At 44.7% G+C, this 14,442-nt stretch overlaps 1 protein-coding gene across 2 annotated transcripts in view; it reads left to right on the plus strand.

The window, feature by feature from the left end:
- cep104 (centrosomal protein 104) overlaps window positions 1–14,442 on the plus strand; it is an 89,521-nt gene that overhangs the window by 8,706 nt on the left and 66,373 nt on the right. For both annotated transcript variants that reach the window (XM_063208298.1, XM_063208299.1), the window contains exons 4-8: window positions 203–341; window positions 536–598; window positions 7,014–7,090; window positions 7,821–7,992; window positions 9,607–9,762. In XM_063208298.1, coding sequence (XP_063064368.1) covers window positions 203–341; window positions 536–598; window positions 7,014–7,090; window positions 7,821–7,992; window positions 9,607–9,762 — 607 coding nt within the window. The remainder of the gene's footprint in view (window positions 1–202; window positions 342–535; window positions 599–7,013; window positions 7,091–7,820; window positions 7,993–9,606; window positions 9,763–14,442) is intronic.

The following is a 14,442-nucleotide window of genomic DNA, read 5'->3' on the forward strand; positions in this document are numbered from 1 at the left end:
TTTCGACCGCGAGAGCTGAAGTCACTATATTTATTTGTGTGTGTGTGTGTGTGTGTGTGTGTATGTGTGTGAATGTGTGTGTGTGTGTGTGTGTGTGTGTGTGTGTGTGTGTGTGTGTGTGTGTGTGTGTGTGTGTGTGTGTGTGTGTGTGTGTGTGTGTGTGTGTGTGTGTGTGTGTGTGTGTGTGTGTTTGTCCCTTTAGGTATGTGTCCCTGTCTGACAATGAGAAGACGGCCTTCAGAGCGCGAGAGTTGAAGTCTGTGCACGTTGACGCCGTGGGAACGTACCTGAGGCTGGCCTTCCACCGTAACTATGACAACCGATACAACCTGTACGGCCAGGTGAGCATGCGGGAGGCAGGGCAGTAGTGAACAGTACTGTGTGTACACTGAGTGTGTCTGTGTGTGTGTGTGTGTGTGTGTGTGTGTGTGTGTGTGTGTGTGTGTGTGTGTGTGTGTGTGTGTGTGTGGGTGTGTGTGTGTGTGTGTGTGTGATTAACATAGTTTTTTTTTCTTTGTATCTGTTGAAACATCAGGTTGCTCTGGTGGCTATTAATATCCTGGGAGACCCTGTGGACGACAGTGAGAGCCCCACTATGGTACGTCCACCTTTATATATATTGAGAATTTAAAGTCCCGAATGTGTACATTGGTAAATATACTACAGTACAATATACTACTACCAGAACTCATTATTGGCATCATTGGTACATACTGTGCCAAATCAAACAGTGCTTCACCTGGTGTAAGAGTTCTCACTCTGATAATAAGTGAAATCAGATTTTATAAGCTTTTGGTTCCTATGTTAATGTTTACTTTTACCTTTTTATCCTAATGACACATACAGGCTGGTGTCCAGGGCACGTGTGTGGGTGCCGAAACATTACATCATGCCACTAGAAACGTTTTTGTCTAGTACCACCACACCATCCAGGGGCTCTTAACTGTGGCAGTAGGCTAGTACAAACATGTTTGTTAACGTTCCGTTGCTTGCCGTGTGTCTGTTGCAGTGCATTGTGGGAATTGCAGTACTGATGCCCACATGGGCAGGAGCAGAATGGACCTTTTTTTGGGTGACATCAGAGACCTTAGATTCAATGCATCGGTAGGAGACATAGACATCATATAGACATCATATAGACATATATAGACACCATAGACATAGACATCATATAGATATCTATGGTAGGAGGTACATGTTGCATCCGGTGGCATAAACATAAACGCTATGGTTTTCTGCCCGCCGTTTATACCTAATATCAGAGATGGGACCAAGTCACTAATTTGCAAGTCGCAAGTAAGTCTCAAGTCCTTCCAATCAAGTCCGAGTCAAGTCACAAGTTACGACACATTTGACCAAGTCAAGTCCAAGTCCAAGTCGTGCCAAAGCCAAGTCAAGTCCAAGTCCAAGTCTTATTTTTTCCAAGTCCTTAACAAGTCACCTTGTATTCTATGTGCAATATTGACAATTACTTTTGGTCATAAATTCATTACCTCTCCACACTGCTTTTCATGTCCCCCTTCGCCAGTAATGTCTCTTACGAAAATCGACCATGGTACCATGATTTCAGTTTTTTGAGCATGGTTTGGCATTGGTTTTTGGTTTGACTAGGTTTAACTATAAATTGAACCATGGTTTTACTCTGAAAACTAACCATGGTTTTACCACGGTTTATAATTATTCATTAAATTACACGTAACTGTTATTTTATCCAACGCACATATTGGTGACAGTCCTTGGAGCAATGTGGGGTTAGGTGCCTTGCTCAATGGCACTTCAGTCACGGATGGATGTGTAGGGAGAGGTCCGTCTAAGGGTGGGATTCAAACCTGCAACTCTGTGATCTTCGGTCCAACTCCCTAAGCATTACACCACGGCTGCAGACACTTTCATGTTTTTTTGGGTGACCAAGCAACCCACAATTGATCATATTTTTTTGTTGCATGGTTTGTGACTATGGTGGAAGGTAAATCATTTAGTTGGTCTTTCATGCATTTGTTCACACACAAATGCAAAAATATATATATATTCATTGACTTGGAACACTATTGCAAGTCATTGCAAGCTAAAACTGTCAAGTCGAGTCAAGTCTCGAGTCAATAGCGTACAAGTCGAGTCAAGTCACAAGTCATCCCTAATATTGGCAAGTCAAGTCTGAAGTCGAGTCATTTGTGACTCAAGTCACAAGTCAGTCCAAGTCACAAGTCACAAGTCCACATCTCTGCCTAATATGCTTCGAAATGGAACTTGTTTTGCAAAGAAGGCGAATTGACGCAATGCTCCCGTCTGCCAATATCAAATAAAGACAGTGGGAAAAAAAGGTGGAATGCAAAACGCATTTCTCGGAAGCAGTGAGAGCATATTGCTAGCAGACCTTAATAACATTTGAGTGGTATTCTGGGATGGAGAGCGAGATACAGGCCTTAGTATTCGATTACAGCAGTATGTCTGTTTCCGTTGGCCTTTGATCATAGTGATTATAGTGGGGGCAAACAGGCAGGCAGGCAGTGATATTGTCTTACTCACTCAGTAGACTTGCATTACATTGTGCAGACGCTTCTGGCTTCTCTATCCACTGTGTTGCATCAGCTCAGCTGTGTGTTTTGGCGCTCTGGGATGGTCATGCGCAGTTGTGTGGTTGACCCACAGAGGGAGCTGTTGTGTTCTTTAAGTCAAGAGCCGTGGATATATGCTTAGTTAGAGGCAGAGCCTGAGCAGAGGCGATTCTAGGGTCAGGTGGGGCCCCAAGCGAAAATGCAAAAGAATGAACATTCGAACCAAAATCACCACTACTGTAGTACAATATGGGCTGTTATTCACTATATAGGGGTTTGGGGGCCCCAAGCGGCTGCCTGCCTTGCCTGGTGGCAAGATGCGCCTCGGAGCCTGAGCTACAGTAGAGCTCTGCTTTGAGTTGTCTCTTAGAAGAGTGCCTCTTCTGTGCTCTGGTCTCTGCTACATTTACTGTATCTCCCTATAGCCAACAGGGTTCTACCAGACATGCTGTACATAAATGCAGGGCTCTACATAAACAGCACCCAACCGGCAAAATGCTGGTGAAATTTCAGTTTGGCTGGTAGAAAAGCCAGCTTACCTTGAGCCATCAGTGAGTGTGTGTTGTGTGTGGCTTGGAAGTTTAACATCAACTAGCCATTTTGGCTGGTGATGAAAAAAGTAAATTTTAGAGCCCTGCATAAATGTATATGATAAGGTATATATTTTTTGTTTAAATTTTATCTCATTACGTATATCATACAGTAGACTATATGCAAACGCTTATGAAGAGCTCAGACGCAAAACCTTCTAAAAGCCATTACAAACATCTGTAAGTAACATCTTCACCAAGTAATAGCAGTCAACAAGCCAATGATACATTATCTAGTACAGCAAGTCATGCCCAAACACAGACTGATTTTTGCAGATTACTAAATGTATAGAAATGCTGTTTTTTAAAACTCATCAAAAATGCGCTGAGATGGTTTGCATCTGAACTCTGTTATATAAGTATTTCCATATTTGTGTAGTTCTCTCCTGTGCTCTGGGCTGTGTCTCTTGCCTCCCATGTGGTTGATCCACAGGGGGACTGTGTGCTCATTTATGAAGTTGGCCCACAGGGGGGGCTGTGTGCTCCAGGTGCCTCCTCTCTCTCTCTCTCTCTCTCTCTCTCTCTCTCTCTCTCTCTCTCTCTCTCTCTCTCTCTCTCTCTCTCTCTCTCTCTCTCTCTCTCTCTCTCTCTCTCTCTCTCTCTCTCTCTCTCTCTCTCCCCTGGCCATCTGCTCCCATGCGTCTCTTAGCTACCAACCACACCCCCCCCTCTGCCTATACAGTAGGCCCACGGAGACACGCTGTCTACTGCCTTTAATATACAAGCTGTGTGTGTGTGAGTGTGTGTGTAGTAGGGGGCACGTGTATGTGTGTGTGTCAGCATGTGGCGTTGTCAAGGAGCAAAAGTGTGTGTGCATTTGCGTCACAGCTAAGCAGCTATCACAGTAACCGTGCATTGATGAAGTAGTCAAGTATGTGATGTATTTGTGTGTGTGTGTGTGTGTGTGTGTGTGTGTGTGTGTGTGTGTGTGTGTGTGTGTGTGTGCGCGCGCATGTACAGTACGATTTCAATTTCCAGTCAAACTGTTTTCAGTGTGTTTAGGGGTTGTATTAAGCAATACTGTCTCTGTGTGTGAAAGAGTTTGTTGTGTAATACGTACGTATGTGTTGAGGGAGAAACATGATGAAATAGAATGCGTGTAAGTCAGGACACAGTACTGTATGTTCGTCCTATAGTGCACGTGTAGCAAAGTTATACCATAGAACAGTGAATATGTGCGTCTGCAAGTAATGAAAGTGTGTGTGTGTGCGTGTGCGTGTGTGCGTGTGCGTGTGCGTGTGCGTGTGCGTGTGCGTGTGCGTGTGCGTGTGCGTGTGCGTGTGTGCGCGCGCGCGCGCGCGTGCGTGCGTGTGCGTGCGTGTGCACTACTGTAATCAGTGCTCAGGTGTAATCGGATGCATGTGCAGATTGATGAGCGCTGGAGAGGCCGAAGGTGTGTGTGTGTGTGTGTGTGTGTGTGTGTGTGTGTGTGTGTGTGTGTGTGTGTGTGTGTGTGTGTGTGTGTGTGTGTGTGTGTGTGTGTGTGTGTGTGTGTGTGTGTGTGTGTGTGTGTGTGTGTGTGTGTGATGGCTGAAGGGAGTCCCTGCTAACAATCTCCACATTGTTGCTGTGGTCAGTAATCACACACACACACACACACACACACACACACACACACACACACACACACACACACACACACACACACACACACACACACACACACACACACACACACACACACACACATACACACACACGCACGCACGCACGCACGCACGCACGCACGCACGCACGCAGCAGCAGCAGCAGAGGCCTCCCTCTCACTGCTGCTTCTCTGCACCTTGTATCCACTGCTCTGGAGTTAGCAGCAGCAGTCCCCATGTATAAAGCTTAAAGCATTAACTGCCTATGAAGATGGTGCAGTCATTAGCCTGTATAACTAGTCATGGATACAGATTCCAATCAGTTGTATGGTTTATTTATCATCATAAAGAGGTTGATTTTTTTGCGTTAGCATGTTGGTTCTCAACCTTTTTGGAACAAACACCCCTTTGACCACATCATAAGCCGATCAATGCCCCCTTGACCTCATCACAGGCCTGTCAACGCTAGCCTGGGCGAAAGCCGACTGTTGACTTCGTCAAACGGTCTGGCCAAAGCTAAGAGGAATCCATCTCCGTGGAGGGTATGAGATGGTCTGATCTTACTCTGCCATTTAAATTCATCATTCATTGAGTTCCGAATTCAAATTAAAACTCATATTGTGCTTTATTAGCATAACTGTTACGATATACTGTAGTGTCGCAAAAGTGTAGAAATAACAAAACAAAAGTGTGAATTGTGTTACCTTAACCAATCAGTAACAGACTTTGCAGGTGAGTTCTGCGTCACCACTCTCAACTGTTTGCTGATTGGCTAAACAGTGAGTGAACTGAGCTAGAAGGCTTTCGTCAGACAAGGTGCGGAGCCAAAGTCTTTGGATGGAGAATATAGGATGGCGTCGCCAGGCTATGTCAACGTTTCAAAATAACAATTCAAAATAAAATAGGATAATGCCCCCCAAATGGCAACTGAGCACCCATGCTCTCATTTGTATCCTTCTCAACACCCCTGGGCCTCCCTATGCCCCCCAAGGGGCTGTAGAGCCCACATTGAGAAACACTATGTTACACTGACCAAAGAGAAAAAAAACACTATTTTTGAGAGGGACCACATGTTTTCTGAAAATGAGCTCAACTCATTTCTGCTTCTGATTTCTTGTATGTGTTTGTGTTTGTGAAATCAGGCAATCCCCACTGTCACCTGCAGGTGACGCTCCTCTTTATGAGCATGTCTCAGTTCACCCTGCGCTAGTTCGCCATGCAGGGCTCGAACTCACGACCTACCAGTTCATGCCCCAGTTAAGCATAAGAGGCACAGCGTGATAGCCCTGAGCCAAAGGTCCCAACCAATAGCTTAGCACAGTATCTGTATGAGGCTTCAGGAGGGAGGTGTAAGAGTGTGGGTTTTTGAGCATTCTATAAAAAGAATGTGTTCTATAACAATGCAAGATTCTACAATTCAATATTGTATTGAATGACGCCCAGAATTCTATAGAACTTTCACTGCCCGAACATTCTAGGGTGGTGAACATTCACACTCTTAAAGGTTAACGTTCTCTGGTCTCTGGTTATACCACCAAACTCTGCTGGGTGGCATCTGTTCCACATGTCTTTGTGGCCATAGCCACCGGAGTTCCTGATCTACTGATACGGTCAATGGCCATGCTGCCTGTTCTGACTTACTGTAATTTAAAGCTCGCTTTAGATAAGATGTTATAGACCACAAATACCACTCATTCCCCACACCTTTTCATCACAACGCTATTTTAGTAATTCTCAGATATCAAATTATTCTTTTTTCCTGATAGCAAATGTACACGTGTGAATATGAACAATATGTCCTTTTGCAAAACTAGTAACTAGTATTGTTTCTTGTGCTTTGAAGAACAAAGAGGAACATATTGTGGTGAGCTAGGCAAATACCGTACCGTATGTGTTTACTTCTGTTTCTGCAGCTGTTTGAGGTTGATGACATGCATGCAGCACACAAAAAGTTAAGCGAAGTTATGCAGTATTGCTCTTTGGTGGCCAAACAGCTTTAAAGCAGATTTGCAGGCTACCTCATAGAGAACTGTAGAGATAACTTATAATACTCAGAGTTGTTAATCACGGATTCAGGAAAAAAAAACCCTGCCGCAAATTTAATCCAACCACCTCTGAATCATCAGATTGTAAGGAATACTCCAAGAGTCCAAGACCATTTGTTATAGAGGCTACATAAAAGTGTTAACCTCTTTGATCAGTACTGTAGAATTCACACCTACTCAATTTCCTGTATGTGTTGTCATTTAATAAATATTCTGCTGCCCCTGAATCTGTTTCAGCCAACCAAGGAGCAGCTTATTGAGCAGTACCTGAACACCAGCCAACCAGAATCTGTGTTGGACTGCACCTATGCAGGGTAAGGACCTCCGGTCATTACATTCTGGTGTGTGTGTGTGTGTGTGTGTGTGTGTGTGTGTGTGTGTGTGTGTGTGTGTGTGTGTGTGTGTGTGCGTGCGTGCGTGCGTGCGTGCGTGCGTGCGTGCGTGCGTGCGTGCGTGCGTGCGTGCGTGCGTGCGTGCGTGCGTGCGTGCGTGCGTGCGTGCGTGTGTGTGTGTCTATTCCACAGAAGTAGGAGGAAGTGTGTGTGTGTGTCTGTGCGCGCGTGTGTGCGTGCGCGTGTGTGTGTGCATGTGTGTGTGTGTGGGTCTGGGTGGGTGTGTCATTAATGTGGTTGGAGTCCTCTTTCACTTCCTTATTCTCTATATCATTTCATCTCTTATACACACACACACACACACACACACACACACACACACACACACACACACACACACACACACACACACACACACACACACACACACACACACACACACACACACACACACGCACGCACGCACTCAGCCATATTATACTTTATTACATTACATAATATTACATTACAACACAAACCTGCACTAAGCCATATAGGTCATGTCTCTAATGATTCAACTGTTCTTTCTTTTGCTCTCTCTCTCTCTCTCTCCCTCTCTCTCTCTCTCTCTCTCTCTCTCTCTCTCTCTCTCTCTCTCTCTCTCTCTCCTCTCCCTCTCTCTCTCTCTCTCTCTCTCTCTCTCTCTCTCTCTCTCTCTCTCTCTCTCTCTCAGGAGTAAGCTAGAGAGCATGTCTCCGCTTGACGACTTGGCGTTTGCAATGTACCAGGACCCTGAGGTGGCCCACATCATCCGGCTGCTGGACCAGCAGAAGCAGGAGATGGTGCGGATGGAGCGCTATGACAACGCCAAGATGCTCAAGCAGGCCGTCGCCGACCTGCAGAAGGTGCAACACTCAATCACTACCAGAGTTGTAGAAGTAGGCCTACTACGAAGTACTGTGCTAAGTACAGTACAGTGTCCTTGAGTGTTTTGAAAGGCGCTTTTAACCCCTTAAGACACAGCTTTATGAATTTGTTGTTACCAGTATGGTAATGACCAAGTCGTGGTGCATTACTGAAGGGCCTGTGTTGTGTCATAGTCACATTTCAATGACTATTACAGTGTGCCACAGGAGGTACGGCGCACATTAAGGGGCTACATAAAATGCATTATTAATATAATACATTTCCTTGTGCTTGTCACAGTGACAAATAAAAGATATTGTATTGTATTGTATTGTATTGTATTGTATTGTATAATATTGTTATTATTATTATTTATTATTGCTTACAGATGATAATTACAACACTAGTGGTATGATATTACATGGTTTCAACTTAATAATATCATATTGTAATTACACCTATTAGAGTACCTCTACCTCTACTTTATACAACTCTGCTACCTACACAAGCACAGCTCTCACTGTACTCACTGTCCAACACGCTGCTCACTGCACACCTGCAGCATAAAAGGCCCTACTCACTACACAGCACCTGCAGATGGTGAAATACTCACTCTTTACACACGCTACACAACATCGAAGGCAGTGTTTCCCAACCTTTTTTGTCTTGTGTACCCCCAAGCCTGTGATGTCCTTCCATGTGTACCCCCTCAGTCATACTGTTTATATCTCTCTCTCTTTTCAAATATGACTAAGCCCCAAATATTTGTTACCTGTAGTATCCCTGGCTGGGAATCACTGATCTAAGATACAACACTCACTTAGTAAATATACACCACATAACACCTGTAGAAGGTATGCTATTCAGTGTTAATTATACCTGTAGAATTTTCAATTGCACACTCTGCATAAATGCTGCTGATTGACTATATAAGGTGCTGCAACACACTCCTTGATGCATTAAACCTGCTACTCTCTCCATTCTCACTCTGCTCGATATATAAACTCCTACAGAACTTGATTTTAATCAAAAGTAGTTAAAGTCAAGTTGATTGTTTTGTATTGTTGTCTCACCCTCACCTCTCACATACACGGTAGAGTATGCAATTTGAGGAGACATATCATAGGTCTGTCACCAGGAACATTCTCACACATTGTTGCTTGTGACTCATTCTGATACTGAGTGAAGGTGACTGCTTTTTTTGTTATCAATGGCATGACGGCATTCTGCTTGGCAATCTCCGCTCCATTTCTCGTCAGCGTTGGCTCTTCTTCCTGTAAAATGATACAAGGAAAAAGCAATAGAAAACTCTTCCGTGTTGTTAATATCTGTCGGTCATTCATTCATTCATTCATTCATTCATTCATTCATTCATTCATTCATTCATTCATTCATTCATTATTCTAGTCACCAACTTTCACTCATTCGTTAATTAGTTCATGCATCCTTCTATCTGTCTATTTGTCCACTCACTCACTCACTCACTCACTCACTCACTCACTCACTCACTCACTCACTCATAATTAAATCACTCTCTCACTCACTCTCTCAGCCATTCACTCACTCCTTCATTACCTCACTGGTTCACTCCTTCCCTCCCTCGTTTCCCTCAGGTGGGGGAGCGTCTGGGTCGGTACGAGGTGGAGAAGCGGAGTGCTATCGAGCGCGAGGACTACGATACGGCCAAGCAACGCAAGGAGCAGATGGACGCCTACCGCCTACGAGTCTACCAGCAACTACAGCTGCACAGCCTGCTAGATGCAGCACAGGTCAGTAGAGAACCCCATCGTATTACATTGTTTTTTTTTAGTAATATATTTTTAGGGGCTTTTATGCGTTTATTTGATAGGACAGTATGAGATGGTGACAGGAAGTGAGTGGGACAGAGAGACGGGGTGGGATCGGGAAATTACTCCGGCCGGACTCGAACCGGGGTCCCCGTGGGCATGCAAGCCCAAATGTGGGGGGCTTAGCACGCTGCGCCACAGTGCCCCCCCTGTTTTACAGTTTTACATCCAAATAGTCCATCCACATCCACATGCACTGATAACAGGTCATTAGACTCTTATGGGGCACCTAACTATGGTCTACCGGCAACTGCGTACAGCTGCAAAGCTTAACACAGGTCACTAGGGAACCCTATGGTATTCCCGTTTGTAAGGACTCATTCAAGTAAATATGGACATCGTCTATTCGTCCGTATGTCCATTCGCCATTGTTTAGATATTCACTGTGTGTAATAGTGTTGTTTAAATATCCATCCACTATGGATAATGCTGTTTACATACCCTCTTTGGGTAATGGTGTTTACATACTAACTATGGGTAATGGTGGTGTTTACATACCCACTATGGGCAGAGTTCTATAGCACAAATAGAAATACTCTTACAACAGTAATTACAACACTAATGGTATATTACGTTTGTACATGGGTTCAGTGTTTACTGTACACCACTATGGGTAATGATATTGTTATACGGTGCCCACTGTAATAAATTATCTTCCTGTGTTCTGTCTGTAAGAACTCTCTATAGTATTTAACAATCTATAGTGTCCTCGTCATTCTCATTTGTGCCCTGCAATGTACCCCATAAGAGCCGTATGAAAGTTGCGCTCATCACTTTTGAAGGTGGCTGACGAGATGCCTGCCTGAGGATCTACATTATCAGAAAAATGTGTTTGTGATTCAGAAACTCTTTACACTGTGGAATTGGTGTTAAACTATGGGGCTTGTTTTACACTTGGGGACCAGTTCAGTGTTTTGTAGAAAGTATAGCCATTGTAGGTGACCGTGAAAGTCCACCTGGGAAACTCCCATTGCCATAATGGCACAGCACTCCACAGCACGCAGTACTCACAGCACACAACGAAATTGCATGTATACCTCATCCGTGCATGGGAGAAGCCCCAAATGGCGCCCCAAGGGAGCAGTGCGGGGGATGGTACCATGCTCAGGATACCTCAGTCATGGAGGGGAATGGGGGCAGAGTACTGGTTAATTACTCCCCCCACTAACCAGGTCAGGAGTCGACTCAGCATCCTTTGGGATACAAGTCTGACGTCCTAACCGCTTACCCATGACTGCACATTGTGCCCACTGTGGAGAGTAGTATATTCCACTGTCCACTCTGAGCAATGCTGTTGTTGTTTGATGCAGTTTGGCAGCAGCCAACTGAATGTCTACATTTCTCTAAACATGAGCTTCGGTTGGTTGCTACTTGTGCTCGAATGTTAAAGGTTGAATGTGTAGTTTATTCCCATATCCACTCTGGGCGATAGTGTTGTTTACATCCCCACTGTGGCCACAGGTGTGATCGTCTGCTGCCGTCATGGACACCAGCTCCCTGGGGACTCCACTAGGAGCGCTCCCTCTACTGCGGTGTCCTAGTCCACTTCCTCTTCTATGGACCTGTTGTGTAACGATGTGGAGGACGAGTATTGCTTACTGTTACTGTTCAGCTATTGTATTGAGTAGTGTATCCCTGAGGGGCTACTGTTAAACCAGAGATTCTTTAAGTATATAGAGATATGCCAATGTAATAGGTTGCTATGGGCACCTAACATGACCAGGTTCCGGTCTGCCTAAAGGGGGGTGTCATAATACTCCTAGCATTGAATAGAACAGTCCTTAGGTCTGCCTAGCTCTGCCTAAAGGGGGATTTCCCCCCCTCCCCCTTGCAATAATAGAACCCGGAAACAATGGGCCAATGGAACCTCTCTCTCTACTCTCTCTGGTTAAACTGCGGGATGGGATTAGTATTACTCTGTGGAACCAGTTTACAATGTTACTTAGGTACCCAATGTGGTTAAAAAAATGTTCTTTAGATACAGGGCAAATAGTGTTGTTTAATGTTAAGCTTAAGATATACACTGTAGGCACCGGTACCCACTGTTAGTAAAATAATATTGTTTAGATACCCACTGTGGGCAAGAATGTTGTTAACATATCCTGTTTGGGCCCTGGTAGCCATGGTTAGGAAGATGATATCGCCTAGATACCCTCTGTGGGCACAGGTGCCAATATCTCCTGCAGCCATGGACGCCAGTCCACTGGGGACATGTCCCAGACACTGTGGGAAAATAATATTGTTTAGATATGCACTGTGGGTACAGCTGCCACGGTCTGCCACGGTCTTGGACACCGACAGGTACCCTCTCTATATAGTGTGCCAACTTCCTTTTTTCTGGCACTACTGCTAAACCTTGTGTTTTGCATGAATTTTGCCATACAAATACAGCTATTTATTGCTATTATGATGACTAAAGAGGGTCATTTGTTGTTCAAGTGGCATAAAAAAAGAAAAGGATAAGGAAGAGGAGGAGGAGAGATAGATAGAGAGAGAGGGGCAGGAAAAGGTGTGTGTGTGTGTGTGTGTGTGTGTGTGTGTGTGTGTGTGTGTGTGCGTGCGTGCGTGTGTGCGTGCGCGCGATTTTTTTTCTTCTTTCCATTTGTCCGTTTAGTTCATCACCAGCACAAAAATGATGTGCGTGCACTCTGTCCTCGGTGTGAAAGAGAAGCCACCATTGAAAGACGCCTTACCTGCTGTGTGTAGGAAGTGGAGCTCTGATGTGATAGGATAGTGATGTGCCTTTTGCCCTGATGTGATTGCACCTCTCCTCCCCTCAGGCTGCGAGATCTAGCGGCCATCTCATGAGGATGTTGCATTCACATCATTTGCCTTTTTGTGGTTCCACATAAATACTGCTGTGTGTGTGTGTTTGTGTGTGTGTGTGTCTGTGTCTGTGTCTGTGTCTGTGTCTGTGTGTGTGTGTGTGTGTGTGTGTGTGTGTGTGTGTGTTTGTGTGTGTCTGTGTCTGTGTCTGTGTCTGTGTCTGTGTCTGTGCATGTGTGTGTGTTACATTTGCATCGTTTCCCTTTTATTAGTTCCACATAAATACTGCTGTGTGTGTGTGAGCGTGTGTGTTACATTCACATCATTTGCCTTTTTGTAGTTCCACATGAACACTGCTGTGTGTGTGCGTGTGTGCGTGCGTGCGTGTGTGTGTGTGACAGAGCGAGGCAGAAATAGAGGGAGAGAGAAAGAAAGAGCTAGACACAGCCATGGACACAATCAGAGACAAAGAGAAAGAGGAAGGCAGCCACATACTAGATGGAGAGAGGGAGTCAGAGAGAAACAAAGATCAAAGAAAGAGGAAATCTAAAAGAGATGAGAGAGTTTGGCTGAGGCTTTTGTATCTGACACAGGTCAGATAGGGAACTCTCTCTCTTACTCTCGTTCTCTCTATCCTCACGTCTCTCTCTCTCTCTCTCTCTCTCTCTCTCTCTCTCTCTCTCTCTCTCTCTCTCTCTGTCAGCAGCAGACCACATAGGGAGCCATGAGGGAGATTACTGTGTTTCCTACAGCACTGACTCTGGGAATGTTCTTCTGCCCATGACAAAAGCGGCAAGGGTGGCGGAAGTAATAGACTTTTTATGGAAAAGCAGGTGTGATAAGTAGCGAAAGCATTTTTGGCACGGAGGGCGTCAAACATCAAAACAGAAGTTGAACTTCAGTCAACATTATGTAATAATCTTTGATGCAGTTTGGCAGCAGCTAACTGAATGTCAACATGAGCTTCGGTTGGTTGCTCCCTGTGACTGAGCGTTAAAGGCTGACTCTTTCACCGCTTTTGACACGTTTGGTCTGTTCATTCTAGTGGAATTCTCCAGCTTCTTTGATGCTTTTGCGCATGCAGTCTGTTCGTACACTGTCCATCTCACAGTTGCAAGCATGGACATTAGGGTGCATCAGATGCCCCCTATGAAAAGATATTGCCTTGGCCCTATAGTAAAAATGTTCTACACCCAGTAGAAACAGACTGTGTAAAATATTTTGAAATTTGGATGAAGTCTACCGGGGCCACCAGCCCCATGAAAATACAAAATAATGGTGATAGTCAGAATCTTGGAATAGAAATGGACATTTTGCTGCATAAAGCTACCCAATAAAAAACATATTGTCTCAGCTCTGTGATAAAAAATGTTCTATGCACAGTAAAATCACTCTGTGTAAAATATGTTGAAATTTAGATGAATTCTACCGGGTCCACCAGGCCCATGAAAATACAAAATAATGGTGATGGTGATGGGCAACCTGGATTCCAAAGCTGAAGTCCAGTGCCACATATTCCAAATGACATACCTAGTTTTACCTTTTCCAGTTAGGGCATTGGACAGGTAAAACCAGGTAATTTGAAATCTGTGGCACTGGATTGTAGCTTTTGAATCTAGGTTTGCCATTGTCTTAAAACAGAGGTGGACAAACCGCGTGACACATTTGCCCCAGCCAATATAATGAACCAGCTGAGCCTAATTACCACTTAAGCCAGGTTGATGAGGTAATTAGTGAGATCACCTGTATTGGGAGCACAAACAGAAGGAATATCTAAGCAGGTGTGTATTCAGTCGATCCACTTACACAGACTTCAGTCTCAGGACAGACTGATGG

Source organism: Engraulis encrasicolus, chromosome 10, assembly GCF_034702125.1.
Source record: "Engraulis encrasicolus isolate BLACKSEA-1 chromosome 10, IST_EnEncr_1.0, whole genome shotgun sequence".
Classification (NCBI taxonomy): domain Eukaryota; kingdom Metazoa; phylum Chordata; class Actinopteri; order Clupeiformes; family Engraulidae; genus Engraulis; species Engraulis encrasicolus.